We start from the raw sequence: 25,218 nt of genomic DNA on the forward strand, positions 1-25,218 counted from the left end.
AACTCAGACTTAAAGCCGATTTAAGCTTTAACTCTGAGTAGAAGCAGGTTTAAACCACTGACTCTGAGTTAAGTTCCAATAACTGATTGGTTGCACTCGTTTCAAACCATTTTTGGTACTGAGTGATATAAGAAAAAAATCAAATCATCATTTAAAGTATTGTCAAAACTCAGAGTTAAAGGTTTAACTCTGAGTTGAAGCATATTTTAAGGTTTTAATGGAAGTAAACCAAATTTAAAGCTTTGACTCTGAGTCGAAGCAAGTTTGAAGATTTAAAAGCTAAACTTACATCAACATACGTTTTTATATAAAATACATCTCTAAGGTTTTGGGAATATATATATATATATATATATATATATATATATATATATATATATATACAATTTGGTCACCTAATGACTCCCAACACCTCAGTTGGGTTGAGCGAGGGGCTGGGAATCCCCTCCTCTGAATCAATCTCCCAAAAAGAGTCAGAAATGACTCTAGGGGGATATAGCTGTGGTATATATAATATATATACAATACACAGTATATATACAGTATGCAGTATATATGCTTTCAAAACTTCTAATCTACAAATTCAGAGTTGAACTGTTGTAACTCAGAGTTAAATATTTTTAAACCTTGACTTAGAAGTTAAGTTTTAACCTTAATGGTGGCTTGTTTTGTGTAAAACCAAGAATAAACCTTGGAAATTGGGCAATTTAACATATTTTGTTTACTATATTTTAACCCTGAAATAAAATATTTTGGTTTTAATTATTGTGAAAACATTGGTGACATTTTTCAGGCTTCTGGTGCTTTTTAATCCACGGTTTCCTTCTCTAGTCACTCACATCCTACATACGGCCGCAAGATGTGGTTTTTAACTAGCCTCTGTTGTTAGCTGCTTTGTGTAAAAAGAGCTTGCTTTGTCGTTAGCATTTCATGCGAGCTGCCAAAGTTCGCCACTTACAGCAGCTCCACTCCAGCAGCTCCCGTGTTATTTTCGATTGTTCTCTATTGTTCTCAGCTCAGGGATGCTGCTGGAAATGTGAATTTCCCTTCGGGGATGAACAAAGTATCTATCTATCTATCTAACTCTAGCTGTCTTTTTAGCCAATCCGTGTTTATAAAGCACAATATTTTTTGGTGATCTTTTGGACTAACATAGAATGTTTTCTCAGAATGCAAGCGTTTGGGCTCCATACTAAGCTACAATGACCGCTTGTGGAGAATTATTACACACTGTCACTTTAGTTTAAAAAAAACTTTAAAATAGGGTACAAGTTCTGTCAATATAGTACGATTTTTTTGAGATTTGTCCTTCGCATCCCTACTGAAAATACAACCTTGGGGTGCGCCCTCAAATTCCTTCCAAAAAATGAAGTGGGATATTTCATCCCTAGAGGACTTGCACATCACATTTTCTACTTTGCAGCCGTGGCATGACTCCTCTATGTTGGCTAACGCTAGCTCGCAATCCCAGAAGGCTTGTTAATTGGGGAATGTGCAGAGTGCGCAAACCTGCACTTAGATCTGACTTCAGTTGAGTGCTTTGCTCTTTTTCTTCGTTCAAGTAGCGCAAATCTAGTCTGATTTGGACTCTTGTCTCCTGACCCCCCAGGGGTATGTAGCTAACTTTAGCGGCTAGCCGGAAAAGCTATAATAAAGGCCAGTAAAAGATGGCTAGCGCAAACTCGTCGAGTCATGTTTATTTGTAGAGCCCTTAATCACAAGAAGTCTCAAAGAGCTGTGTAGACCACGGAATACTACTACACATCCCCTGATCTAAAACCCACATGAGGGTAAGGAAAAATTCAAAAACCTCAACATGAGGAAATGAGGAAAAGGGGTGCACATGAGGGAACCCCCTTCTCAAGAAGTAAACAATTTCTCACATGGTATTAAAAATAAAATCTTGTGCTTCAAGTACAAGTCAAACTAGAAGTTGTTTTATCAACACTTTGCTCTATAAAAATAGTTTGTTTATTTTGTGTGTTATGTTTCCTTGTTTAACTAGAAAAATCCGGTAAAATATCTTAAATAAAGGAAAACATCCTAAAATAATTGAAATTTTCAGGAAATGCAGAGTATTTCTATTTTGCGGTAGGTTAGTATTCGTGTTACTTTTTCCAATGCATGAATATTGTTGTCACGGTTGCCAATTGGCCCCGCCTGTTTGGCGCCAGCTGCGGCTCGTTGACTGATTGGCTTCCCTCCTGTTTAAGCTCAGTGTTCTCACTCACCCTTTGTCAGTCCGCCAAAGGAACCTCTGCACCCGCAAGACGTGTGTTTTGACTCTGTCTGGTTTCCTACTTGTGTTTCCTGTCCGGTATCGTTCTTGTCTATTTTGTCCTGTTTGATATCGATCTCCAGTGTCCGGTATCGTTGCCATCTATTTTTTCCTGTTTGATATCGATCTCCAGTGTCTGGTATCGTTCCCGTCTATCTCGTCCTGCTTGTTATCGGACTCCAGTCTCCAGTGTCTGATATTGATCCTGTCTGTCCCGTCCGGTATCGACCTCATCCGTCCGATATCTGCTCGTGTTAATGGTATCGATCTCGTCAGCATCTGTCTTCTAGTCATTCCACGCCAGGCAGCTGCCTTTTTTCTTCCGCCCAGCGATCGCCGAATCACTGGCGTTTGTGTTAACGTGCAAGACTGCCCCATTCCCGTAAAATAAAACTTGTGTGAGTAACGTTACGCATCTGGGTCCTACTCCTGTTTTGGTTCTGACAATTGTATTGATTAAAAAAACAATCAATACTTTGCACCTTAGCCCACAAGAATCAAGTCATTGACAAGTATACATGTCAAATATGGTTTGCCAGTGACTCAGTTTATTATTGATTAGAATAGACGAGTCTTTGGGGGAGAACGCCTAAAAATAGTCATTTTTATTCTAATTCTGAATACTGTTAAAAAATAAAAAGGCTGTGGTTACCTGTGTGTCCCAGCGGGCTCCCTCCATGTAAAGCCCCTGAAGGTACGCCCCTTCTCTAGGCGGACCTTTAAGGTCCTCCAGGTTCTTTTTGGTGACATCACACTGCAGAGTCATGCTGTCAAGAGGCCACTCGTTCCTGCCATCCAAACACCGAGACGGTAAAGAATAGAATCAGAATAAAATTGGGTGTGTTCCTACCTCCGAGCAGCAGCTTGCATGATGGCGGTGAGGAAAGACTGCGGGTTAAAGAAGCCGCTTAGCCACACGGCACTGGGTAAGACGAAATCAGCGGTCCATGTTTCCAGTTCTTTGGTGCGTGCCAGTAGATCGGCCAACCAGGCCGCCAGGCCGCAAGTGGACGGGTATGCCAGTCGGCTCCACGTCTCAGGCACGGCGTCCAGGAAGAGAGCGTTCTGGAGATGCTCCATGGCGCTGGTCATGGTAAGTTCTCCCTGAGAGTTGAATCATATACATTGTGATATCGATATTGGCAAGGGTGTAGTTTTTTCATGGACAGCGTGGACATGTTCCCATCAACAGGGTGGGGTAGGGTTACTTTAACTTGATTACTTTCAATTACTTTTGGATTACTCCAATTCCAAATATGCTAATAAAAGATAAAAGAAACTAAATATGAATAAAATGACAAAATTCTGTGCTGGCTTGGGGAGTAACGGAATACGTGGAACGGCAACAATGATGTTGGCAAGCTGTTTGGATTTATTTTCATTTTGTTTCTGTCGCATTTTATGTTAGTTTTGCCGGAAATCAAAGAGATCAAAGCCAGGAGAGAAAGCTTACCACGTGTTGTGAGTCATCATTTTATTCATATTTTGTTTCTTTTGTCTTTTATTAGCATATTTGGTATTGGAGTAATCCAAAAGTAATTGAAAGTAATCAAGTTAAAGTAACCCTACCCAACCTTGCCCATATGGCACACCAGACTTTCACAACCACAGGGCGCACCGTGTTAAAAGGCAGGTTTTACTTCTGTATTTAACACTACACAGGGCGCACTGCAGGATAAGGCGCTGGAGCCTTCCCTTGTGGCTGCTGCGGTTCTGCTTGGATCTGACTTCCCTTGGCTTGAAACTATGCTTTCTCGTGTGTTTCACGTTTGAATATGTCTTGCAACTGTATGCATGTATGATTCTAGCTGATATCGATATTTATATCAGATGTCAGTCTGATACCAGGATCAACTCCAGGAATAAGAATTGTCCACATTTCAAACAAAGCGATTTCTGATTGAAATTAGAAAAAAAAGAATAAAACAAACAGCTGTTTGTATATATGATACTTGCTGATATTGATATTGGATAAGACTTTGATGTCAAAATCAACTCCAGATATAAGAAAAGTTCCAATTCAGAATTAGTAAGAAAATAAACTTTATGTATTCCTGCAGATATCAGCATTGGTGTTAGTAGTGAAGCACCCAAATACACACGCCGGATAAACAGGCGGTTTAAAAAAACCGGGGCAGAAATGTGTCAATCAATGACTGGGATTCTTTTATTCAGACTTTTTAGGCTGTTTTGAAAAAAAATATTTAATTTCTGTTTTTTGTTTTTTTAAACGCAACCCACTTTCTTAATATATATTTTTTTTGCATAAATAATCTATTTTTGTGGGTTCCAAAAGCAACAATCCATATTTTTTTTTAAGTATGCATATCTGTCAACCTCCACGGCTCCATGCCCGTACAAACTGTCGTATTTTACCGTACAAAATAATCGTACATCATTTTTTTTTTCCGGAATGATGCATGATGGGAAATCCCCAGGCGGCAGACGCATGCGATTGACAAATTTGCGTTTTTCCGTACAGATTTCCCTGTACTGTCATGTCCTGCACGGTTGTCATGGCGCCCAGCTGGCCCCGCCCCTTGACACCGGCTGAGACGCATTGGACTGATTGCCTGTGGAGTACTTAAACGCTCATTTTGGGACTGCACGTAGCCAGACCATTGCTTTACCTTGTTGAAGACCTGTTCATGCCTGTTTGATCTGAGTTATGCTTAGTTTGTAATTTTGATTGCCTTTAAACCTGTTTTGTTTTGCCTTTCGTCCGTTTGTGTGTTGGACAACTTTTATTCCCTAATTAAAGTGACAGATCGTCTACGCATATGAGTTCCGACTTCCTGGTTCGTTTCCTGACATGTACATCGTACTCGTCTTAAAATGCATAAAAAAAAAACGTACATCGTACGGCAAAACCGTACAGGTTGACAGGCATGAATATGGATTTTTTTTGTAAATTCAACCCAATTTTTGGGTATTTGAAAAAAATGAATCAACCAGGTCGTTAGGTTAAATAACCAAAGCTATGAATCGGTGCACACTAAACCCAATTTTTTATTTATTTTTATATTTATTTTTTATTAAAACATGTACTAATTAAGTATTGTTTTTTTTTTTTTTTCATAAAAATTAAGTCCGTTGGGCTTAATTGACAAATAATGAATTGGTTCACATGAGCATAAATTGGGTTGTTTTTTTACCCAACTTTTTTCGAATTATAGGGACATTAGAGCCGAAAAAAGAAGATTCTTTTGGACCAAAATTCGACCAGTCCATTTTTGTTTTTCCATAAAACAAAATACGAGTCCATCGGTACAACCGACCTCCTGGCTTTTAAATCAGTGAGCCGATTTATTGGCACTAGCGACTTTGAGAGATCCTCGTAACTCCTGACGGAAGCTTTTATGGTTTTTGCCCTCTTGTTATCTCTTCTTACTTGACTCAATTATCTTTTCTTCGACAGGGCTCGTCTATTGTAATTTTTCTTAAATAAAATAATATGTTATTGCAAAAAAAGCAAAACCTCATCTTTGATTTTCTCGATGATGAGCATCGATAATGAACGGAACGGCCTTACCTTGAGACCAAGGCTGAGCCCGCGGAGGGAGCCTCGCATCTCCCGGGTGAGCTTATTCATGCGCTGGCACTCCTGCAGCGCCACCACTTGGTAAGGAGTCCTTTCTTCGGCTTTGGCCAGCAGCTCCGACATGTTGAACTCCTCAGGCAATTTCTCCAGGATCTCCTCCAGCGCTCCATGCACCTTTTCATGAACAAGACGAGACAATGGATGGTATTCAAATCGAGGTCACTGGGCCATTTGTGGCCCGGCTTATCAGCTAATTGAACGATTGGAAGATCAGTTTAGAGCGCAACTCCTTTGTTCCGTGTAAATAGTAAATAAAAGGACTTTGTTCTTATGCGTTCCAGGATCTCCAAAATGACAATTTTAATCAACCCATTTACTGCCATAAACATCAAAAATCCATTTTAGCTGGGCTGCCATAGATGTCTATAGACATCAATGATCCATAGACGGCTATCAACATCAATGATCCATTTTAGTTACTCATATACAGCAATAGAGGTGAAAGATTTATTTAGGCTTCATTAGACAGCTATAGACATCAAATATCTATTTGAGCTTTTACACTGTATAAGTCAAGTCAAGTCAAGTCAAATTTATTTATATAGCCCTTAATCACAAAAATGTCTCAAAGGACTGCACAGGATTACAGTTACAAAATTACACAATTACCTGATCTTAAACTAGCAAACCAGCATGCGGGCAAGGAAAAACTCAAAAACCTCAGTGTGAGGAGAAAAGAGAAACCTTGAGAAAGGACCTCACATGTGGTAATCCCCCTTCCAGGGTTGAACAGGGTGAATTACAATTAGCATTACTGTACACAGAATAGTAAACACTAGGTAAGATGTTGAAAATGTCCGGAAAGAGCATGACATCAACGACGACGCCAGCTGGTAAATGCAGGGGTTGACATGCTGCAGGTCAGACCCCGGTCCGCTGACCCATCCCAAATCATCCTTCTCCTTCGTATCAGCCAGGCAGGCCTCAGAAAAAGACAGGACAAAACAGAATACGAGGTGGGCATCAATCATATGCTTTGGAATAGAAGTGTGTCTTAAGCCTCAATTTAAAAACTTCCGTTGAGGTTGCAGATCTTATCTCCAGAGGCAGGGCATTCCACAACACCGGGGCCCGGATGGAGAACGCTCTCGAGCCCGCAGACTTCTTGGCTCTCGGAATCACAAGTAGACCGGCATTTTCCGAGCGCAGACTCCGTGCAGGAACATAGGGGGAAATCAAATCAGAGAGATAAGAGGGTGCAAGCCCATGCAAACATTTATATGTTAATAAGAGAACCTTAAAGTCACATCTTAAGTGGACTGGGAGCCAGTGCAAGTTGGCCAATACAGGTGTAATATGCTCAAACTTTTTAGTCTTAATCAAAAGTCTAGCTGCCGCATTCTGAACCAGCTGCAAACTTTTAATGCTAGACATCGGGAGACCAGAAAGCAATACATTACAGTAATCAAGCAGAGAAGTAATAAACGCATGAATTAATATCTCTGCATCTGATTGGGACAGCATTGAACGAATCTTCGTCAATATTAAGTCAAAGATCTATTTTAACTTGGCTGCTATAAATAACTATAGAGGTCAAAGATCCATTTTAGCTAGGCTGTCATAGATGTCTATAGACATCAATGATCCATAGAAGGCTATAGAGGTCAAAGATCCATGTGAGCTAGACTGTCACGGACAGCTGTATACGTCAAAGACCTATTTTAACTCGGCTGCTGTAGAGGGCTATATATGTCAAATATCCATTTTAGTCAGGCTGCCATAGACGGCTATAAACATCAAAAATCCACTTTAGCCGAGCTGCCGGGAATGGTTATTAATGTCAAAGTTGCCTTTGCTGGCTATAGACTTCAAAGATACATTTTAGCTTTGCTGCCATATACGACTTTAGACCTAGGCTGCCACAGACGTCTACAGAAATAAAAGATCCATTTTAGCTATGCTGTGTTATAAAGGTGAAAGATCCATTTAATTAGGCTTCAAAAGACAGCTATAGACATTAAATATCTATTTGAGCTCGACTGTCATTGACAGCTATATCAGTCAAATATCTATTTTAACTTGGCTGCTATAGATGGCTATATATGTCAAAGATACATTTTAGCCATGCTGCCATAGGCTTTAAACATCAAAGATCCAGTTTTGCCAAGCTGCCGGTAATGGTTATTGACGTAGAAGTTTCCGTAGTTGGCTATAGACATCAAAAATCCATTGTAGCTAGGCTGCCATAGATGTCTATAGACATCTATGATCCATAGACAGCTATAGACATCAAAGATCCATTTAATCTAGACTGTCATGGACAGCTGTAGAGATGAAATATCTATTTTAACTTGGCTGCTATAGATGGCTATAGATGTCAAAGATCCATTTTAGCCAGGCTGCCATAGTCAGGGGACTAATACCTTGATATACAAAAATATATCGCCCTGATAAGGTACTCACCAATCTTATTTGCAAAGGAATATATTTTTCTTGACTAATTATGTCTCAAAATCCCTATGAACATCAAAGATCCAGTTTAGCCAAGCTGCCAGGAATGGTTATTGACATCAAAGTTGCCGTGGTTGGCTATAGACGTCAAAGATCCATTTTAGTTAGGCTGCCATAGATGTATATATACATCAATGATCTATAGACATCAAAGATCCATTTGAGCTAGACTGTCATGGACAACTGTATAAGTGGAAGATCTATTTTAACTTGGCTGCTATTGATGGCTATAGCTCTCATAGATACATTTTAGCCAGGCTGCCATAGGCGGCTATGAACATCAAAGTTTCAAATTAGCCAAACTGCCGGGAATGGTTATTGACGTCAAAGTTCCCGTGGTTGGCTATAGACGTCAAAGATCCATTCTAGCTAGGCTGCCAAAGATGTCTATAGACATCAATGATCCATAGACATCAAAGATCCATTTGAGCTAGACTGTCATGGACAACTGTATAAGTGGAAGATCTATTTTAACTCGGCTGCTATAGATGGCTATAGATCTCATAGATACATTTTAGCCATAGACGGCTATAAACATCAAAGATCCAGTTTAGCCAAGCTGCCGGTAATGGTTATTGACGTCAAAGTTGCCGTTGTTGGCTATAGACGTCAAAAATCTATTTTAGCTAGGCTGCCATATATGTCTATAGACATCAATGATCCATAGACAGCTATAGACATCAAAGATCTATTTGAGCTAGACTGTCATGGACAACTGTATAAGTGGAAGATCTATTTTAACTCGGCTGCCATAGATGGCCATAGATCTCATAGATACATTTTAGCCATGCTGCCATAGGCGGCTATGAACATCAAAGTTTCAGTTTAGCCAAACTGCCGGGAATGGTTATTGACATCAAAGTTCCCGTGGTTGGCTATAGACGTCAAAGATCCATTCTAGCTAGGCTGCCAAAGATGTCTATAGACATCAATGATCCATAGACATCAAAGATCCATTTGAGCTAGACTGTCATGGACAACTGTATAAGTGGAAGATCTATTTTAACTCGGCTGCTATAGATGGCTATAGACCTCATAGATACATTTTAGCCAGGCTGCCATAGGCGGCTAGAAACATCAAAGATCCAGTTTAGCCAAACTGCCGCGAACGGTTATTGACGTCAAAGTTGCGATTGTTGGCTATAGATGTCAAAGATCCGTTTTAGCTTTACTGCCATAGACGGATTTAGACCCTAAATATCTATTTTAGCTCAGTAGGCTATAAACTTCAAGTATATGTTCGAGCTAGGCTGCCACAGACGGCTATAGACGTCCAAAATCCATCTTAGCTGGGCAGCCAAACCAAAAAACAAACAAAAACTGCAATTGCTTTAGTGATATTTTGTTGTGCTTCATGAATTAAAATTAATTTAAAAAGAGGGGCACTTACACGCTCCATCTATTTCATATGCGACCTCCATATTTTATCCATTGAAAAATACGTTACAGAAACATCACTATTAATATTTATGAACAAGACTTTTTTCTCCCATCAATACCAGCGTAATCCCCCCAGAAAATAATCAATCCCCGAGAGATAATTTGGTGAATACGTGATGCGAGCTAATGTCCGTGTCAACATTTTTTCAAGGCGACCGGCATGCTTAATTGGGTGGCGGATTAAGGTAGAGGTGCCGGACAAAGGAGATGAAGTCATCATATGCACAGTCTGTATTTTTTTCAAGAAATTATTATTTAAGACAGTCATGTCCAAAGTCCGGCCTGGGGGCCAATTGCGGCACATGATAATATTGTTTACTGGCCCGAAGCCTGTGTCATGGAATTAATAAGGTTACCTAAGTAAAAACTACATTTGTAAATAAATTAGACCAATTTCACCAGATGGTGGCAGTAGCTCTTTGGCCACCTTTCCCTGTGCTTTCTTTGAGAATTTTAGCCCAGCCCATTTCCAACATGGCGACTGTAGATAGTAAAAGGAAAGTTGACTGTGAGGGCCGCCACTTCCAGGACAAGGAGAATTTCTTCACCGGAATTGAAACATCTTCGTCTGCCTAGTTTGCCATGAGACTGTGGCTGTTTGCAAATCAAGTCAAGTCAAGTCACATTTATTTATATAGCCCTTAATCACAAAAATGTCTCAAAGGACTGCACAGGATTACAATTACAAAATTGCACAATTACCTGATCTTAAACTAGCATACTGGCAAGGAACAACTCAAAAACCTCAGTGTGAGGAGAAAAGAGAAACCTTGAGAAAGGACCTCACATGTGGTAATCCCCCTTCCAGGATTGACCAGGGTGTATCACAATTAGCATTACTATCACAATTAGCATTACTGGAAATAATATATCAAGAGGCGCTGCCGGACGAAACATGCTGACTACAAAAAGCTAACTAAAAACAAACACTGTGAAAAGGTGAAGCAACTGGAAGCTGTTTTAACGGCACAACAGCGCTTTTTCCAAAGACCCTGTGAGTCAAATGAAAATGCTACAAAGGCGAGCTAAGAGGTTGCGACACTTATCGCCAAGCACTGCAAACCTTTCACGGAGGGGGAATTTATTAAAGACTGTTCCAAGAATGCCAGGTTGAATAGTTGGCCCTCACACATCTTTAGATTACCAACTCTGGCCCGCTCTCTGGAAAATTTAGACACCCCTGATTTAAGAGAAGCTCACCCTTGTTTATATGCTAAGATGAGCTTTATTAGGTCAAAATATGTAATATCCGAGTGAACATATACACATATTTGACACCTATAACTGACATTAGGAGATTGAGAAGTCTTCCTATTAACTCATTCAGTGCCAAAGACACAAAACTTTTTCCACAGACACTACACAAAAATTAATGAAATGATAGAAGAGACAAGTGTGCCTTTTCAAGCTAATTGAATTCTAAATTGTCTTGCATAAAAAGTTTAGCGAGACCTTTGACCAAGACAAAAAAGTTTGAGCAAATCCTCCTATATTAGCTAACTTGCACTGGCTCCCATTCCACTTAAGATGTGACTTTAAGGTTCTCTTACTAACATACAAATGTTTGCATGGACTTGCGCTCTCTTATCTCTCATATTTGGTTCCCCCTCATGTTCCTGCACGGAGCCTCCGCTCGGTAAATGCCGGTCTACTTGTGACTCCAAGAGCCAAGAAGAACTCTGCAGGCTCGAGAGCTTTTTCCATCAGGCCCCAGTGCTGAGGAATGCTCTGCCTCCGGACATAAGATCAACAACCTCAGTTTAAGTTTTTGAATCTAGACTTAAGAACAACTTCTATTTAATTGCTTATGGTTGAAGCCCACCTCATACTTTTCTTTTTCTGTCTTTTTCTGACTGCGTGGCAGGTGGTGATACAAGGGAGAATGATTTGAGATAAGTCAACGGACCAGCATCTGGACCTGAAGCACGTCAACACCTGCATCGACCAGCCGGCAGAGATGGGAAGCTGCGTCGCTGCCATTATAAACTTTTTGGACTATTTTACAGGCTTGAGGCATCGTTGCTGTCACGCACTTTCAGGACAAATTTCAACATATTACCAATCGTTTTCTTTCATTCATGTTTACTATGTATTGTGTACTGTTACCCAATGCTACATTTATTGCACTCTGGTCATCCTGTAAGGGGGATTACTACTCGTGAGGGCCCTTCTCAAGGTTTATTTTTTTCCTCATGCTGAGGTTTTTTCTTGCCCGCATGTTGGTTTAAGATCAGGCGATGGTGTGATTGTAATCCTCTGCAGTCCTTTGAGACATCCTCTGATGAAGGGCTATACAAATAAATGTGACTTGACTTAAAATGAATTAAAATGATCTGAAAAAAATAATGAAATAACTTATGGTTCTTCTCTTCTGTCTGGAGATAATGCTGTGTATTTGATGCGATGGATTGTCAATGATTGACCGCAGCTTTTCCAGCGCCCGTCTCTCAGCTACTGTTGTCAGGCTGTCCAGCTCTGTGCCCACAACAGAGCTCGCTTTCCTCGCCAGTTTATTGAGACGAGAGGCATTCTTCTTCTTGACGCTGCCTCCCCAACACGCTGTCGCATAGAAGAGGGCGCTTGCCACAACTGTCTCATAGAATATTTTCAGGAGCTTTTTGCAGATTTTGAAGGAGGCCAGCCTTCTGAGGAAATAAAGTCGGCTTTGGCCTTTCCTACATAGAGCTTCTGTGTTTGCAGTCCAGTCCAGTTTGTTGTCCTGCTGCACACCCAGGTATTTGTAGGTCTTTGATGGTTACAGGAACCGGGTGAGTTCTAGTTCTCCTGAAGTCCACCACCATCTCCCTGATTTGTTGGTGTTCAGGTGCAGGTGGTTTGCGTCGCTCCATCGGATAAAGTCCTGAATCAATTTCCTGTACTCCTACTCCTGCCCATTTCTGATACATCCCACGATCGCAGTGTCATCGGCAAACTTTTGCACATGGCATATACATGTATATAGGAGAGAGCACGGTCCCCTGCGGAGATCCTGTGCTGCTAACCACAGTGTCCGATGTACAGCCTCCCTGTTTCACATACTGGGGTCTGCCTGTCAGGGAGTCCGTAATCCATTCCACAAGGTGTGAGCTAACTCCCATCTCTGTCAGTTTCCTACTCAGTAGCAGAGGCTGTATGGTATTGAAGGCACTGGAGAAGTCCAAAAATGTAATCCTCACAGGCCCCTTAGCCCTATCCAGGTGAGAGAGGGATCGGTGTAACATGTATACTATAGAATCCTCCACTCCCACCTTCTCCTGGTAAGCAAATTGCAGAGGGTCGATGGCGTGACGGACCTGTAGCCTCAGGTGGTGCAGCAGCAACCGCTCCATGGTTTTCATCACATGTGATGTCAGGGCGACCGGCCTGAAGCCGTTGAGTTCCTCATGTCTTGATTTCTTTGGGACTGGGATGATGCAGGATGTTTTCCACAGCTGAGGGACCCTATTAGGTTATTTTTAACCAGACTTTGTATTTTTGTTTTAAAAAATGAACCAGATTGGTTTGTGTTGTTTGTTTTTCGTAACTAGCCAGGGGCTGGGGTAAATTAACGTATGCAATGTTATGTATTGGTCCAACCTAAGTTACGTTATTTTTAACCAGACTTTTTCATAACAACTCCTGGGTTGTTAACCCAAGTTATGAACTGATCAACATTTAACATAAATTGCATTGTTTTAGACTCAACAATTTGTTGTTACTGTTTAAAAACAAACCAACTTTTTTTTAATTTCCCATAACAATTTAGGACGGCAATAAACGTGTTTGAGTTAAAGGGGTGATAAACGATTCTACATTCAAATTTATATGACTATAAAAGTTGATTCAAGTCAAGTCATGTTTATTTGTCTAGCCCTGAATCCCAAGAAGTCTGAAAAGGCTGTAGAAACTACCTTTATTCCTTCAAAAAAAAAAAAAAAATACAAGAAAACCTGAAGGTAGAGAAAGTGTCACCTGTTGTCATCCCGCATTGAAGGCCATGTGCGACTTGTGGCGCTAAATTCGCATTTGAGGCAGATTGCGCCTCCCGTGGGAGCACGAGGCGACAGCTTGACTCTTCTGATCACAATCACGACTTGGGTGTTTACGTGCTACGTTTTTATTGCCGTCTGGAGAAGTTCTTGTCCAGAGATTTTACCATTTTTTCAACAGAGTAGAAAAAAACGATATAAAACCCTCCCTGCGAAAAGGGAAAATCCGCAAACTCGCATCATCATTTCATTTAAGCCTCTAAGTATCAAACTAACCTTGAGACGACCTTCTTATCAACTAAAACTATACGACTATCACTCTCAAAACTATAGAATGAATGGTCTTTAGAGAGAGAGAGAGAGAGAGAGAGAGAGAGAGAGAGAGAGAGAGAGAGAGAGAGAGAGAGAGAGAGAGAGAGAGAGAGAGAGAGAGAGAGAGAGAGAGAGAGAGAGAGAGAGAGAGAGAGAGAGAGAGAGAGAGAGAGAGAGAGAGAGAGAGAGAGAGAGAGAGAGAGAGAGAGAGAGAGAGAGAGAGAGAGAGAGAGAGAGAGAGAGAGAGAGAGAGAGAGAGAGAGAGAGAGAGAGAGAGATAGATAGATAGATAGATAGATAGATAGATAGATAGATAGATAGATAGATAGATAGATAGATAGATAGATAGATAGATAGATAGATAGATAGATAGATAGATAGATAGATGGATAGATGGATGGATGGATGGATGGATGGATGGATGGATGGATGGATGGATGGATGGATTGGATGGTTGTTTATAGAATAGAATAGAATAGAATATACCTTTATTTGTTACAAAATGGGTTAACATATTGTGACAACGAAATTGGGCATGACACTCCAGTTTCACACATTCACAGTGAGGTAAAAAGCCAAGAAGATGAAGGAACAGAGAAGATAAGGTTATGAAACAAGGAGGATAAGGCTATAGTTATAATTTACATGATATTTACACAAGAAATGTCGGCATGTAGGATGTTACATACAGTTGGTATCGTAATACAGTTGGTATTATTAACAGATTAACAGGATGGCCTCGGGGTGCTGTGTTGTAGTTTAGCCACAGCGAAGTGGATGACGTCACACGCTAGCTAGTCCAAAAGTTCGACGTCCCTGCAGCAAATGGAAATCTTTGTGCCCAGGGATACACCGACTCATGTTAGCAAGTCCACCTCCTCTCCGCTTCCCGCAGGCTTTCATGTCTCTGTCTAACAGCCCTGAAGCCGGATAGTTCCGGGTAGCTCCGGGTAGCGCCACGTTTGCGTCCGGGATGTTAGACGTGAGCCACGTTTCCGTAAAACACAGCAAACTGCACTTCCTGTGCGCTTTGATGTTTTTCACCAGCACAGCCAGTTCGTCGGTCTTATTTGGTAGACAGTTCACATTTACCATGATTACGGACGGTACCGAAGACTTATAACGCCGCTAGCCGCTTAGCTAGCTCCGGCTCTGTATCCACGATAGGGCCCCCTAATCACGCCGGCACGAGAATTCTTCAGGGCAAGGAGTTGATTCCTCGAATAAACGCATTTTTGTGCGTTAAAACCCATAACGATAGAATAGAAAGAAATCCAAAGTGTAGTTGTCAAACGGGACGAAGAACACCGAAGATAGAAGCAGACACTTTAAACAATAATTCACAAAAAGTGCGAAATATAACGGAGCTGCTGGAAAGGCTGCCGCTTGCGGCGGCGCAGCTTTGATCTATCGTTATAGTTATTATACAAAAGAACAACAAAATTGGAGGCCTCCTCCTTTCAGAAAGTGATTTAGAGAGCGGCTGGCTAGCTGCACAATTGCATCAAGTATTGAGTAGAGCCAGGTCTTCGTGATCCATACAATACAAACGTCTCAAACGTAGAGGTTTGCGACAAGTCGTAGCTCCCGGTATTCCGTTTCACTGAAAATGGATCTGACACTGATGAGATACAGGGAGGGGTGGCTTAATAGAGTTGTTAGCTTAGTTGTAGCAGTAGGTTTGACCTGCAACATCGCAACTGGGTTCTCTCCTGACGCAACGTCAGTTGTTTCCCGAACCAGATAATAATCCACATAGCACTTGCTGGTGATCAGTATTTCTTTGCATTTCTCTGACTTTCCTCAGAGCCCGATTCAATTGATGAATCTCTTCTGAATGTAAATAGTCGCTAAAAAACTATTTGTCATTATTTTGGGGGGGTGGACCGACGCTTTGACTAGTGCGCCCATCCTGCTCAAAGCAAAGCATAGAGTCACACCCACCCAAGACACAAAACCCTCCCTAACCGACCCGGTGATGGCATTTGCTGTGTTATGTCTACTCAGAACACAATGCAGTACACCTTAATATCAATGACAATAAAGACAATTCAATTCAAAAGCTGCAAGGCAGTGAAGCAGAGCTAACCGAGGCGCCTCAGTGTTAGTAGTTAAGGTCCATGAAATTGGCATTAACATCAACTGCTAAGGTGGTGTACATATTTTAAATGGGGGCGACAGTAGCTCAGAAGGTAAAAGCGCTCGTCTTGAGATGAAGAGGTTGCAGGTTCGATTCCCGGCACCTCTGTGTTATATGTCAAAGTGTCCTAGGGCAAGACACTGAATCCCTAATGCCCCAGATAAGCAGGTAGTGACCTTCCATGGCTGACGCTGCTATCGGTGTGTGAGTGTGTGTGAATGGGTAAGTGTGAAGCACATTGTAAAGTGCATTGGTAGGACTTGAAAAGCCTTATATAAATGCAGCCCCTTTACATTTACATTATCCAAAATATTAATGAAATGTGTTCCGGAACAACGTTAAACACACAAAATACTGATACAATGTGAACCTAAACAATGATATTTTTTAGATGTGTAGATAATAAAGATCAAAGATAAGAAATATTTAAATATAAAACAATATAAAACACTTTACTGAGCAGTGGTTCAGACACTCGAACACTCTTCTCGGATTTCACAATCATTTCCTTCTTTGACTCGTTCTTCTCACAGTTTTTCTTTTCCTTTCTTGGGACTCATTATTAAGTGTAAAAAGAGCCAATACAATGCATTGAATCACAGTAAATTCTCAACGAGGGTTGTTGAACTGACGATCTAGCCAAAATGACTGCTTATTTTACTTGGCCATGAGTTCATTTGTAATGTTTTTGTTCAAATACTGATTTTTTTGAAAACAGTCAGTAAAATACTGAGGTAACACTGTATATGCTTTTACCATTGTCCAGCATGAGCAACAAATGCCATCCATTGGCAGCAAAATGAGTATAGAAGAGCATTTATATTATTAAAAAAAATAATTTCTCTTGCAATCAAATTTGACTGGATTCTACTGACCTTTTCCTCTGGTGTACTCGCTCTCCCCTCGGCCCCGCTGCCGTCTCTGGGCTGCATCTCCAGCAATGTGCGGAAAAGCGTCTCCGAGTTTTGGGTGAGGAAGCCGATCTCGGCGTTAGGGTGGAGGCCGTACAGGTATGGCGACTCGGCGGGGAGCATTTCGTCAATGTACTGTTAGAAAAAAATATATGTACGTAGAAATATATGATATACAGTATATCTATATATGAGTGGTAGGTTGATTGGTGACTCCACATCGTCCCTATGTATGGGCAAGGTTGGGTAGGGTTACTTTAACTTGATTACCGTATTTTCCGCACTATAAGGCACACCGGGTTATAGGGCGCACCCCGAAAAAATACTTTTTGGTCCTATTTTTGACATACATAAGACACACCGGATTATAAGGCGCTACAATGGGAATGTCGACAAAACAGTCAGATAGTTCAGTCCAACTTATTACCCCCTTAACATTCCCAAAGCTTGCAAAGACGCAAATACGTGTCGAGAACACGTGCGGATGCGGTGTCCGTACGATGTCACTCAAATGCATCGTTCCATCATTCGAAAAGTTAAAGTCTTGGGATTCAAGAAATGCCAACCATTCCTTAGAATCTATTTTCTTTTTCGCTCGCAACTTTACTGTGCATATGACGATAAACACTTGGAATTGAGTTTAATTTAAAAATAGACACTCCATTCCATCCATTATCTGCACCGTTTATCACAGAAACATTGAATTCCGTCTGAAACAAGATACAGGGACAATATAAAACCCGGAATAGCTCACCGAAGTCGTTGTGTTCATAATAATGTGCAGCCAATGTCTTCTTATATCCGTGAGGGTAGTAAATCCAGGAGAATAGAATATTTTCAAATACAGAATAGAAAAAAATGCTTTCTCTATGCCGTCAGCCAGGTGCCATAAACATTCATCTTTTTCGGCCAATTGCAGGCTTTGTGTTGCCGTTTAAGCCAATGCCAGCCTGTAAATGATAAAAATGATCCGCCCCTTGACCTCCAAATAACTTTAGCCAATAGTGATCGATTCAACTGATGATTCACACATCTTTTTTGGCCAATTGCAGGCTTTGTGTTGCCGTTTAAGCCAATGGCAGCCTGTAAATGATAAAAAGTATCCGCCCCTTGACCTCCGAATAACTTTAGCCAATAGTGATCGATTCAAATGATGATTGACACATTGGTTAGCCAATGAAACGCCGGTAAATAAATCCCAGCATACACCGCGTACTACTTGGCGTTCGGGGGAAAATCTAGTCGGCGGCTGCAAGTTAGTTGGAAATCTTTGCAATTTTAAAATTGATCCATAAATAAGGCGGACTGTATTATAAGGCGCAAGGTCAGCTTTTGAAAAAAATAAAGGCTTTTAGGTGCGCCTTATGGTGCGGAAAATACAGTACTTTCAATTACTTTTGGAATACTCCAATACCAAATATGCTAATAAAAGACAAAAGAAACTAAATATGAATAAAATTATGACTCACAACACGTGGTAAGCCTTCTCTCCTGGCTTTGATCTCTTTGATCTCCGGCAAAACTAACATAAAATGCGACAGAAACAAAATGAGAATAAATCCAAACAGCTTGCCAACATCATTTTTGCCGTTCCATGTATTCCCAAACCTGCACAAAATTTTGTAATTTTATTAATATTTAGTTTCTTTTGTCTTTTATTAGCATATTTGGTATTGGAGTAATCCAAAAGTAATTGAAAGTAATCCAGTTAAAGTAACCCTACCCAACCCTGTGTATGGGTGGATATGTAAATGGTCGTATGTCTAAGTGTACCATGTGGTTGGCTAGCAATAAGTCCAGGGTGTCTCCCATCCACTGATCGATATCATATGGGATTGGATCCATTACCCCCTAGTGGGGATAAGTGGTTTGGAAAATAAAGGTATGAATTTTAAACTAGGGTTGAGCATTTCCGTCGGGGTTATTCAACTATAGAGTGACTAACCTAAAAGAGAGTGGAATGTCTTTCAAGCAAAGTTGTTGATTCAGCAAAACTAACAATTCTGAGTCTTTGGGCAGTTTTCCCACCTGGGGTAACATACCCGACTGCCAGTAAAAGATGGTGTTGAATATTCAATATTGTTCTGCTCTGGGAAAGTGGAATGTCTTTTTGGGAAGAATGCTCATTGGACAGAACTGACAGGGCTGAGTCAGTGTTTTGGGCATTTTTCACATCTAGGGTAACCTACCAGAGTACTTGTGAAAGATGTTGGTTATATCTAAAGCCCTTCCCCTTTTCTTAGTAGGACAGATTCATCTCAAGTGAATACATTATCACCACCCTTGGTTTGCTCTCGGGTGAAAATGAATAAATGCTGTTTATCACCATTGATACGTTTATTCTATCTTTAAAATTGGACACCTGCAAAGGAGATTTCCAATTATTTTGCAATGTTGTTCACTGGTTTAAATATGATGCACTGTTTACATCATTGTCACTATCAGCCAATCATGTTGCTCTTCTTTTATTTCCACACAATGCAGTTTTAAGGTGCAACATCCCAGGTCTGTAGCTTTTTGAGAAATGAATACTTAATATTATTCTAATTACTATATTTTCAATTGTATATTTTGTTAGCTGGAGTACAACCCTAATTTTGATGTACCAACACAATGCCAATAAACCTGATTCTGATCATTGAATCATTGAGACCCCACGATATCTTGCATGGGGCTCCACTCCGATTGAGATTGACTGTCATAGTTAGCTTCTTCCATTTTCTAATGATTTCTCCAACAGTGGACCTTTTGTCACCAAGCTGCTTGGCAATTTTTCCGTAGCCCTTTACAGCCTTGTGGAGGTGCACAATTTTGTCTCTGGTGTCTTTGGAAAGCTCTTTGGTGTTTGCCATGTTACAAGTTCAAGTCTTGATTGTATGGGGTGGACAGGCGTCTTTATGCAGCTAACCACCTCAAACTGGTTTATCTGATTCAGAAGGATACATGGAGTGCAGGGGGACTTTTAAAGAGCGGACTCAGAATTCTAGATGATACTCAGGTGTTCAAATACTTATTTGCAGCTGTATCACACACATAAATCGTTAAAAAGTCCTGCATTGTGATTTCTGGATTTTTCTTTTTAGTTTATCTCTCTCACAGTGGACATCACCTACGATGACAATTTCAAACCCCTCCAGTATTTACAAGAGGGAGGATTATCAAACTAGCAGGGTGTACAAATATGTATTTTCTTCACTATATTTATACACCTTGAAATCATTATAATGGTTCACAAGAACCAAGTCCGCACACTTTTGATTTTTGAAGTGTTTTCTCTCAACTCATCACCGACAAAGGAAGAAAGCCGGTCGTAAATAAAATATGCTTGAGAATTCAATCACTTGATGAGCAGCTAATGAGCCGAGGATTAAAATAAACAAACAACATTTCCCATCTGCTTGTCGGCGATGATGATCAATATGTTTTTAGTCCGATACAACATGAAAAATACATCAAAAAATAAAATAAACTAATCTCCGAGTTGTCTGCTTTTAATCGTATTCCATTGAAATAGTTGTTAAACAAACAGGCACTTTGTTGTCCGATTGCTTTGCTGACAACTTTGTCGTGTTTTGCTGATTGCACATTTTTGTTGCGCATTGAAGGTAAAAATGCCGGGTGGCAATTTTTCTGTCCGGTGTCTCTTTCATTTTTTTTTTTTTATAAGTTTGTTCCAGATGGCAGCTTGGTGGCGGTCGACCCGTTAATAAATTTTATATTTTTATAGCGTCTTTACGGGCAACGGTTGACAAAATGACCCGGCTGTGGTCAGACGTGACCTTGTTGTTTGGGCGTGAGAAATAAACCATCAGAGTAGGATCTGATATTAAAGGGACAGGGTGTGTTACTGAGCACCCCCTAGTGGTAAAAAAAACTGTTAGCACAATTAATTAGAGGAGATAAGTAGTTTTAGGTGAGAAAAATGTAATATGGGGGCGGCAGAAGCTCAGGAGGTAGAGCGCTCGTCTTGGGATCAAGGGATCCCAGTTCGAATCCCGGCTCGTCCGTGTTACATATCGAAGTGTCCTTGGGTAAGACACTGAACCCCTAATAAGCAGGTTAACGCCTTACATGGCTGCAAGGCCGCTATTGGGAAATGTGGAGCACATTGTAAAGCGCTTTGGGATGTCATTGACTTGAAAAGCGCTATAGAAATGCAGATCATTTCATTTCATAATATAGTGTTTATTGCAGATTACATATTGACTAATGTATTTGTTTACTGCAACTTCGTTTTTTTATTTATTATTTTACTTTTTATATGTTTTTTTTTTATCTTTATTTGTTTCTTTCCCGCTTTTTTAATTGAATGTTTAAAAAGGAAAAAAACACAAAAAAATTTGGTTACATAAAAAAAGAAAATCATGAAAATAATAAACACAAATACAGTAACCATGATATAAATGCATTTTTTTTAAATTGTCAAGTCGTTAAATTTGCTTTTATTTAACAAAACACGGTCTTTGACCAGAGGGAGCTGACATTATTTTCTGACATCTTGCTGTTATGGGTACTGGAAGACCTCCAAAAAGCTGCACAAAAATAAACACATTTTAAAAAAAAAATCAAAATAATTTTTGGTTACTTTGAGTCTCCGTGATTCATATTCTTCTTTGTTCTTTCCGGACTTGTTTTCAGTTACATTACACAATACAGCAACCTCTAGTGGTCAAACACTGCACACTGACGCTTTAATAATTAAAAAAAAAAGGTTTTGTCTAATAAGCAGATTGATTCTTAGCAAGTCGAGTTAAAAACAATATTTGACGTCTATAGTAGGTAATGGTTAAAAATGAGTTTTGTTGCTGAAACATATGGCAAAAAAATTAAAACTCTCCCCGACATTTTTGCTTATATTTTTTTCAGCTTTCAATATTTCAAAATTCTATTATTTCAGGAAAAAAATGTTCAAATATTATTTTCTAGCAGTGAACAAGTTACTTAAATGGATTTTTATTTTAGGAATCAACCTGGTGATAATGTGACAGTGTGTAATAATTCCCCACCAGAGGTCATTATATCTTAGAATGGAGGTGAAAAATATATTTAAAAAAAATAAATAAATATGGATATTAGGATAGGCAATATTTAAAAATTAGTGGCCTATTTTCAGCTGTAAGCAAGGATTAATTTTAGCTGGCGACAACAGCAAGATACAGAGCGAACTGGATATTTCTGGAGCAGTTGAAAAGAGGAAATAACTGGAGTTGGTCATAGCTAGTGTAAGTAGCCAACTAGTGGCGAAAGCTCAGGACGAAGAAACTTTATTTACACGTGAAAGCAAAAAATAACAATAATGGCTGGTAGTGAGCCATAGGTCTCAGCCAAGTGGTTAACATGAGTGGATAGAGAAGGACACAGTAGAAAAAAGGCACTAAATCACAGTTTTGGTGACAATAACATTTAGGCCTCATTAAGTGCTTAAAGCAACACCGGCAGTGTTCCCTCTAAGGTGCGCACGCACAAAAATGTGGGCTCAAAATTACTATTTAGGAAGCGACTCGAGTCAAAGTTACAGCGCATGAAGGTAAAAATACACGGGTTCCCCTGACGTTGTGTCCTAAATGCGGTATTTTGAAGTCGAGTCGAAGGAGAACGAAGTTGAGTAGTTAGTAGAGTTTGTCGGGGAAGCGGCTTCTTCCGCTCGGCTCACTAAAAGGAACCGGCTCTTTCGGGTCCTAAACGGCTCTGCAGGTTGTTTTTACTTCTTTAATCCCAACATGGCCACATATTATGTAAAATTGTGCACAAAATGACTTAAAACAAGGGGGGATAGAACAAAATGGAAAAAAAATACCAAAATGAAAAATTAGTGAAAAGCTGAGAAAAAAGAAACAACATGAAGAGAAAAAAAGAGGGGAAAAATGAGAAAAAAGCCAGAAAAAAAGAAAAGAAAGAAACGTAGGAAAAGAGTAAATAGAGAACAAAAAGAAAAAAAGTAACAGCTCGGAAAAAATAAACACAATGAGACTTTTTTTAAAGGTTTTTTTTTAAAAAGTAGAAAAAAAAACACGGAAAAAAAGAAAAAGTTTGTGTTGCATTCAAATAATTTCCAATGATATCAAGTGAATCTTGTTGCCAACATTGTACTTCCACTAAAAAAATGTGATTAATTACAGTTCTGTATCTTGCAACCGACTAAATAAGCCCCCCCAAAAATGTTAATATTATGCGACGAAATATATCAGGAAAAAAAAAGAAATGGAAATCTAAGAACAAACAACGTTTGTAGGCCGTACAAGCTTTGCAATAGTACATGAGTCAATTCATTCAAAAGAGAAAAACAATTTTGCATTGCCGGAAACTCAACAAAATGTAACTTGATGTCAAGTTTTGGACATGTTTGATAATGAATTGTTTTGCCACACTTGGGATTATGGTTGCTCCCTGTTGTTTCAAGCGTTGCTCACCGACTTTGTGTGAACGCTCAGACCCGTGGAAAATTACAGGGAATATTGAACACCGGTACCAGATACCTTCATAAAACATTCAGGCTTCCGTAGTTGTAACATGGCCGCCAAAGGTATCGTGCGTCTTAAGTTTCTAAACTTACGACTTATATTTTTGAGATAATACATGTGTATGTGTTTATTATTTGAACGGATAGTGTTTTATTTAAACAAATTACCGTCTTTTCCGCACTATAAGGCGCACCGGGTTATAGGGCGCACCCCGAAAAAATAGTTTTTGGTCCTATTTTTGACATACATAAGACGCACCGGATTATAAGGCGCTACAATGGGAACGTGGACAAAACAGATAGTTCAGTCCAACTTATTACCCCCTTAACATTCCGAAAGCTTGCAAAGACGCAAATACGTGTCGAGAACACGTGCGGATGCGGTGTCCGTACGATGTCACTCAAATGCATCGTTCCATCATTCGGAAAGTTAAAGTCTTGGGATTCAAGAAATGCCAACCATTCCTTAGTATCTATTTTCTTTTTCGCTCGCAACTTTACCGTGCATATGACAATAAACACTTGGAATTGACTTTAATTTAAAAATAGATACTCCATTCCATCCATTATCTGCACCGCTTATCACAGAAACATCGAGTTCAGTCTGAAACAAGATACAGGGACAATATAAAACCCGGAGTAGCTCACCGAAGTCGTTGTGTTCATAATAATGTTCAGCCAATGTCCTCTTATATCCGTGAAGGTAGTAAATCCAGGAGAATACAATATTTACAAATACAGAATAGAAAAAAATGCTTTCTCTATGCCGTCAGCCACGTGCTATACACAGTCATCTTTTTTGGCCAATTGCAGGCTTTGTTTCGCCGTTTAAGCCAATGCCAACCTGTAAATGATAAAAAGGATCCGTCCCTTGACCTCAGAATAACTTTAGCCAATAGTGATCGATTCAACTGATGATTGACACATCTTTTTCGGCCAATTGCAGGCTTTGTTTTGCCGTTTAAGCCAATGCCAGCCTGTAAATGATAAAAAGGATCCGCCCCTTGACCTCCGAATAACTTTAGCCAATAGTGATCGATTCAAATGATGATTGACACATTGGTTAGCCAATGAAACGCCGGTAAATAAATCCCAGCATACACCGCGTACTACTTGGCCTTCGGGGGAAAATCTAGTCGGCGGCTGCAAGTTAGTTGGAAAACTTGGCAATTTTAAAATTGATCCATAAATAAGGCGCATGGTCAGCTTTTGAAAAAAATAAAGGCTTTTAGGTGCGCCTTATAGTGTGGAAAATACGGTAAGTATTTTCACACCACTGGGGATCGCTGTATAACACACACCAAGGCCTAACACTTATCAGTATCCAAGAAACTCGAAAAAGTTCTGTTCTCCCTTGTTTTAAAATATGCAAGCACACATTTTCGGATGACTTTGGAGTACTATCTGGGAAAAACGTTACAAAGAAGTCATTATGCAGTCATTCCAATGCAAAAGCTTATGAAAAAAAAATATTCTGAATTACTCAGATAGTAAAAAAAAAAGGTTGAGTGACACTTTGAGAATTCTTTTTTTTGCAGAACTGTTCTCTTTTATAGCCTTCGATATACGGAAAAAAGACCACATACAATAGGAAGAGACTTAATTAAAGTCCAACTATTGTCTTTTATGCCAGTGGTCCGCAATATTTTCTGGCTTT

General features: G+C 39.9%; 1 protein-coding gene across 1 annotated transcript in view; it reads right to left on the reverse strand.

The window, feature by feature from the left end:
• The window catches only part of dnah9 (dynein, axonemal, heavy chain 9), a 254,737-nt gene that overhangs the window by 2,735 nt on the left and 226,784 nt on the right, over positions 1-25,218 (reverse strand). Inside the window, exons 74-77 of the mRNA XM_088323097.1 lie at positions 17,066-17,236; positions 5,811-5,993; positions 3,129-3,382; positions 2,931-3,066 (exon numbers count right to left, since the gene is read on the reverse strand). Of these exons, the coding sequence (XP_088179223.1) occupies positions 2,931-3,066; positions 3,129-3,382; positions 5,811-5,993; positions 17,066-17,236 (744 nt within the window). The remainder of the gene's footprint in view (positions 1-2,930; positions 3,067-3,128; positions 3,383-5,810; positions 5,994-17,065; positions 17,237-25,218) is intronic.

This window comes from Urocampus carinirostris, chromosome 19 (assembly GCF_059441175.1).
Source record: "Urocampus carinirostris isolate Australia breed hairy pipefish chromosome 19, RoL_Ucar_1.0, whole genome shotgun sequence".
NCBI lineage: Eukaryota > Metazoa > Chordata > Actinopteri > Syngnathiformes > Syngnathidae > Urocampus > Urocampus carinirostris.